The sequence below is a fragment of the Calidris pugnax genome, unplaced genomic scaffold (assembly GCF_001431845.1).
Source record: "Calidris pugnax isolate Ruff unplaced genomic scaffold, ASM143184v1 scaffold44, whole genome shotgun sequence".
Classification (NCBI taxonomy): Eukaryota; Metazoa; Chordata; class Aves; order Charadriiformes; family Scolopacidae; genus Calidris; species Calidris pugnax.
Window position 1 is genome coordinate 35,351,121 of NW_015094506.1, and position 6,889 is coordinate 35,358,009.

The 6,889-nt window shown below is 39.5% G+C and overlaps 1 protein-coding gene across 1 annotated transcript; it reads right to left on the minus strand.

Annotated features, from left to right (window-relative positions):
• Window positions 1-2,302: 2,302 nt before the first annotated feature.
• On the minus strand, window positions 2,303-6,889 carry NDUFA5 (NADH:ubiquinone oxidoreductase subunit A5). The gene is made up of 5 exons (XM_014963231.1): window positions 6,831-6,889; window positions 5,602-5,646; window positions 3,879-3,995; window positions 3,075-3,140; window positions 2,303-2,511 (listed from the first exon to the last, which is right to left on the minus strand). Exons 1-5 carry the CDS (start codon window positions 6,849-6,851, stop codon window positions 2,410-2,412), a joined length of 351 nt encoding a protein of 116 aa, XP_014818717.1. The 5' UTR covers window positions 6,852-6,889; the 3' UTR covers window positions 2,303-2,409.

The window sequence follows — 6,889 nt, forward strand, 5'->3', positions numbered from 1 at the left end:
ACAACAAAAACCTGAGTTCTGCAATCTGAAAGTTGTTTTTCTGGTTTAACAGGCTCTGGTCCATCCTGGCAGAGAGGGTGGTTTCCCCTCCCATAACGACTTCCATCAGACTACCCCAAAGTGCTTGAAAGATCTAAAGTTTGTCAACTCTAAGGCTGGCAGTGATTTACCTTACCCTATTACAGGAGATAGTGATCTTTTGTGTCATCATGTATTTCCAACATAGTTAATGGAGAAAAAACAAGCAAAATCATCAGTCAGCCTCCAAATTATGCCTTGGTAGCATATTCATCTTAAAATAAAATTACTTTCAACGTAGTACTCCTAATTTAGATGCGCTCTTTCGTTTAAAATACGTGTGCTGTTTTGTTGCTACAGTGTGGGATTTAAGTATCAGATACATAGGTACAGAGTTAATAGCCAGGTAAAAATTATTGTTTCTCTTCTTGGCAAAGATGTATTTTTAAATTAGCCCGGAAGAAGGATGACATGAACTACACAACACTGAATAAAAGCCATACATCGTTACATCTCAAAATGGCAACGCATTTTCTTTCCTCCCTTTGTTCTCCATAACTGCTATTAAAACTTGATGCTACAACATAACACTAATTAATTTAGCAATATTACCTCGCACAGATTAATTTATGCTAAGATAACAAAACCAAATTTAACCAATGATGAAATAATAAAAATGCATCATAACACACTTTGAGAATTTTAAACTCTCAAATTTTTGAAAATCCCTTCCTAATGACTCAGGAGAACCTTTTTAAGACTCAAGTTGATTGATTCCTAAATTAAAGCATTTGTGAAGGCTAATTAAGTGTTTTGGAGAGAAAGATTTAGAAAATTATCCTATATTCAGTCATGTGAAAGAAAACACTTTAGACCAGAAAAATGAAGGAGAATATAAATGGGGAAATAGAGCTCTAAACCCAAAACCCCCTCAAGGTAGTAAAGAACTCGTATCAGGGTCTGTAGAGAAGACATATTTGTGCATTTGGGGAGGGGAGAAGATGTGAGTGCCGAAGCTCAGCTTTAAAATGCCAAATATCAAATTTCAGCAGCAATGGGTCAAAAAAGAGACCTCCTTTCCCCTGCAACACAACTCACGAGCTTATGGGAGAGCTATTGCAAGTCATATGACAAATATGGCTTTAGAAGTGGAAAAAATAACTGAGCAAAACCAGTTCAGCCAATGTCTCAGTTATGACAGAGTAGAAAGAATTCCAATTTCCATCATATTCTGGCAAGTGTTTTTCACCCCCCTTAAAAGTACTGCATGTCAGTATCATTCATACCAACTAGACTTTGGTTTTCTTGTTTATTTTTTATATTGCTTCCTCTCACATCAGCTCAATACTTACTGCCTACAACCATTCATCTTTGTTTCTCATCTGACGTTCTCCACCTTCATGCAAGTTTATAACCCTTTAGTATTTCTCAGGTGAAAACTGTGTGTTAACTTTAGTGAAGCCCTCTTCTGGAATGCCATCTAGTGGTTTTCTCTCAGAAGAGACCAGCTTCTACCTTTTCCAAGGCTGAAAAAGCCTTCACAACCAACCAACAAAGCAAAATATTTTCCCCGTTTTCAATTTTCAAAATGTGAAAGTTCCTGTAATTATAGTAATAGTAGCCGAAAAAAACCCCAACGCTAAAGAATGCAGCGACAATAATTGCTAGAGTCAATACACTAGCTGTACTTGTTAGTTTTTCTCTTTATTCTACTCCCCTAACACCTTGATTGTATGAAATATTATATGAAGATGTCATTAATCATTGACAATAATGATGTCACAGGTAAACTTATAGGCTTAATGACTATGAAAAGCAGCTATGACAACGTATGCAATGTAACAGAGCGCAGTGATACTCTATCAATGTTATCAACTGCAGATTTTTCCATACAGCTACATTCTTAAAACTCACAAGAACTTTATTGATGTGAGTAAAGGCAGGCTCGCACGGCATCCTTACAGCTAGTGCAGATATTTTAATTGGGGCTTGTAAGCTTAATCTGCAAACAAAAGTTTTCAGAAGAGGCAAGCACTGTTTCCATTTAAATGTTTGACAGAACGTAGCCACGTGTCAAGAAAGATCCACTATTTTTTTCATATTATGAAGAAATATTTGTATGTTATGGATTCAGACCATGAAGAAATCTATAATGTATACATGTTCATATATAAAGCCTTTTAAGACCCCAATACCACGGTTTGTGCCATGTGTGTTAGGCGAAGTATGCAAAGTGGAAGCAGTGTTTAGATTGCTAAATGTAATCAGACATTAGGACAAAACATTTTTATGAAGTTGTTATAATCTTTAATTTAAAGACAACAGTCAGTAGCAATAGATTAATAATTAATATATTTTTTTTACTTTCAAGAGGATACACCCTTTTGAAAATTATATTGGCCATCTCCACTGGTCAGAAGGAGGTTCTTCAACTAGAGGTTCCCATGGTTTCCACTGTATCATTTTTCTTGCCAGGGAAAGCTCATTTTCAGCCTGTTAATAAACACCACACACAAATTGTTAAATTCTGTACGATTGCCAAAGTATTAAACTACCTCTATTTCAGTTCATTATCTCAGTGATGTCACTACCTATCACAGCCAGGACTACCATAAATTTCACCTATAAACATCAAAAGGAACAATGTGTTTTGAGCATTTTGGGGTTTGTTTTTTAAAAACATACCGAATCACCTCCAGATACCCAGACAGTCTGTTTACCTAGTCATTCCCAACAACTTCATGATATTTTCCACTCTATTTGGATTATCTCCCAACATTACTCAATCATCTGCCCTTTCCACTGATTTAGCCTCTGTAAGAAGCAATGCAGGTATACATGCTATAAATGTAAACACATATCGTGTTAGGTTTTAGCATGATCATCCCAATGACTACATGACAATTCTTTTTCAGATTTTTTACTCTTCCTGTTTGATTGTTTTGCAGCAAAGAAAGATACGGAAAACTGACATTTTTCTGAAAAGAAGCTCAACCAAAGGAACACCGAAAACCACTACTCCCTTTTGTAGCTAATCTTAAATTTCCCCACTTTACCTGTACAATGACTTCTTCTATGTGACCGCTATTCAGTTTGTCCTGTAGTTTTTGCACATCAGTCTCCTATGTATTCAAATACATATAAATACATGTTAAGTTTTACTGAGAAGTAGAAAGCCCAGATAAAGCACAAAACCAATAATTTAACCAGATCACACTCTAGTCCTCCTCAAAACTATCATCAAATTAGCTGGCTTGTGTCATTTTACATTATCTAATGTCTCATACACTTTTCTTACTGGAAAACAAATGTCAAATTCTCAATGACAAATACAAAATCCGAGTACTATTTAATGATATCCAAAGAAGCAATAGCTGCTAAGGGTTTTAGTGTGTATCTTTAAAGTAAATTTTCATCTTAGCTTTTTATAAAATGATATGCAACCTTCCAATTATGACCTTAAGTACACAATACCAGCATTGTATACTTTAATGTACTAAAAAGTGTTTTAAAACATCAAAAGCAAGGACTGTGCTAAGATATTACATTGGTAAGAACACATGCATTTTTTGTGCAAACATATGGAAATTACAACTGTTTCATGAATCTTCAAAGACCTATGTTTTCTTCTAATTTTCACAGTCAGTAAAAACATCAGTAAGAAATCAATACTTTTTTTTACTATGCCATCAAAATATACTAGTCAATAACAAAAATAAACCTCAAGACTTTAGTTTCTTCTGAATTGATACCTGAAAGTTACATATACACCTGAAAAACAGCCAGTCATTTTGAATATCATTCTTCTCATCCTAAAAGTCTTTTCATGTGCAACATTTGTGAAACATGACTATACTTACCGCTTGCACCAAATTGAGTCGCTGATTCACAATCTGCTCGGTGTATTTCCTGTATGCTGCATCTTTAGGAATGTTTTGCAGGACACCAAGGATTTTTGTGTACAGTATTCGCAGGCGCTGAAGCGATCACAAGACATGGTTAAAATACGCAACCAGAATTATTTAACTCCCTGTCCTCCTTAACACACTAGATAACTATCTATACACAAAATGTAGAGGGCTATGGTATTCAATCCAGAAATGCAGGATTAATACAATAACTAAGACTGAACAACAGAACTCTGTCTTGGGTAAGACTGGGATTTATTAGGACTGGGAAGTTACCACTGTCAGATTCCTCAAATTAAAAAAGAAGTTGTGATGTGAAGTATGTTTGATGCAAAATGGAAACAAACAAACAAACAAACAGCTGTGTTTCTAACACTAACCATACTTTTTTTTTTTTTTTAAAAAAAAAAAAAAAAGAGACAAATTCATGTCTAAACCATCAGTTTCTGAAAAATTACCTGATAAAGATATTAAGAACCACACAAGCTACCGAAGTATAACTGAATTTTTTTTGGCATTTCTCCTCCTGCTGGTGCAAAGCTCTGAGTGATAGACAAATTTAAATTAAACCTGAAACTTTTATTGCTTGATTTAAATACAGTGATATAAGACACAATGGGGTGAAGAAATTGCAGCTTTTAGGCCATGTGTTGGCTGGGTAACTATCTAACTGAGGAAGAACTGATGTCCTACAGGAACAATAAGAAACAGAAGCAGAATACTGCAGTCAAAGAAATACAAAGAATGGAAAACAAGAAACTAAAAGAGGACTAGCACAGAATCTATACTTCAATTAAAGCATTGCCGATTTCTTTAGTCTTGGCTTTAAGTCATGAAAAAAATTGTATAAAGTTTACCCAGAAGATGTCTGATAAGGGTGTAGACCGAGCTAGAATCATTTGTATAGAATAGTAATAACTTTTTTCAATTATTCTTTTTGACACTATTTCTAACTTTTGATGGCAAAAGCATTTTTGAAATAAAATTGTTGCACAGTTAGACATTTCAAAGCACAGAGAAATTAAAGAATTACTTAAGTCCTTTCAAAGCTAATGCCTCCTGAATAAGCAAGATGTGGCAAACAGACTGAGCCTGAGGAAGTAAAAAGAAAGCACCCAGTTGGTTCAAGAACCACCTAACGTGGTTCCCAAGAACCACTGAAGTATGCCAATCTCAACAGTGTTTGCCATCACAGGGCCTTGATGTGGCTTTGCACCACAGGGTTAGCCTCTCTTATGTAAGGGTAGCCCATCCCCTTGGTATAGGTGTAAGTTATTTCAGTACTTTTTGGAAATACACCATAGCAGGGCAGCAAAAATCTGTATGCTTGTGAAGCAGAAATCACATGTATAAAGAACTGAATTGCAAGAGTTCTTTGCTTTTGCATTGGAGATGAGAGAGATAGAAAAATGAAGAACTGGTTGATAAAAGTACTTGCACAAAGGAGCTTTTTGAAATTAGCACATGCAACATAAAGTACACATGCAAAAAAACATCCAATGATATGAATTAATCCTTTAAGAATTTATTTTTTTCCTTTGCCACTTTGGAATGTTTTCAGGCTTTCATTAAGTTGGCACCTCTTTAAGGTACCCAGCGTACCTACACACACAAACACATGACAAAAAGCTTTGCTCTGACCATTTCCATCAAACGCAGAAGATGTGAGACGTACCTCATGAGGGTTCTCAGCTACAGCCAATCCGACGAGCCCGGTGGTCTGCACAGGGAACATAAACATTTAATACCACGTGGGAATAGATCCTTGGCTACCTGATCACAGAATCTTCTAGGTTGGAAGGGACCTTAAAGATCATCTTGTCCAACCGTCAACCTAACTGACAAAAACAGACACCCGCACAACAAACAAGAAGCATCACCATCACTAAACCATACCTCCCAGCACTACATCAACCTGTCTTTTGAACACCTCCAGGGATGGTGCCTCAACCAACTCCCTGGGCAGCCCATTCCAATGTCTGATAACCCTTTCAGTGAAAAAATTTTTTCTAATATCCAGCCTGAACCTCCCCTGGCGCAACTTGAGGCCATTTCCTCTCGTCCTGTCACCTGTGACTTGGGAGATGAGACCGACCCCCGCTTCTCTACACCCTCCTTTCAGGTAGTTGTAGAGAGCAATAAGGTCTCCCCTCAGCCTCCTCTTCTCCAGGCTGAATAACCCCAGCTCCCTCAGCCTCTCCTCATAAGACTTGTGCTCCAGACCCCTCACCAGCTTTGTTGCCCTTCTCCGGACCCGCTCCAGCACCTCTATGTCTTTTCTATGGTAGGGGGCCCAAAACTGTACACAGTACTCAAGGTGAGGACTCACCAGTGCCGAGTACAGGGGGACAATCACCTCTCGGGCCCTACTGGCCACACTGTTCCTGATACAGGCCAGGATGCTGTTGGCTTTCTTGGCCACCTGGGCACACTGCTGGCTCATGTTCAGCCAACAGTCAACCAACACCCCCAGGTCCTTTTCTGCCAGGCAGCTCTGCAGCCACTCTGCCCCCAGCCTGTAGCGCTGCCTGGGCTTGTTGTGACCCAAAATGATGAGTCTGTTCTGGCTCAACATACACCCGAGAAGGGCCGTTCTGTGACGGGAGCCTCTGCCTCCCACAGCACGCACGCGCCCCGCTAATTAGCGGTGTTCTGTCCCGCGCACAGGGAGGGGAAGGAGAACGCGAAGAGAGGGAGCAGCCCGTATCACAACGCGGCTACCGGGACGCCCTCCCCCTGAGGTGAAACCCGGCCTACACACCCCCCCCTCCCTTCCTGCCCACACAAGGGGCCCGCACGCCCGGCCCACCCCCGCTAACGGTCTGTGGCGGGAAGGGCCCGCCTACCCTCTGCCGCAGAGACCTGCTATGGTAGGACAGGGCACGGAGGAGAAGAAGCCCTTACCTTCCTCAGCGCCCCCGCCATGGCTGCGCCGGACGCCCCGCGCCGCCCCCGCCGTGCGC

Bases quoted from the DNA above. Each gene is read 5' to 3' on its own strand.
- NDUFA5 (XM_014963231.1), bottom strand. From the start codon at position 6,851: ATGGCGGGGGCGCTGAGGAAG. The intron at 3,141-3,878 runs GTAAGTATAGTC...TTGAATACATAG, and splicing joins GACTCAATTTGGTGCAAGCG to GAGACTGATGTGCAAAAACT. The intron at 2,512-3,074 runs GTAAAGTGGGGA...GTTTATTAACAG, and splicing joins TAGAAGAAGTCATTGTACAG to GCTGAAAATGAGCTTTCCCT.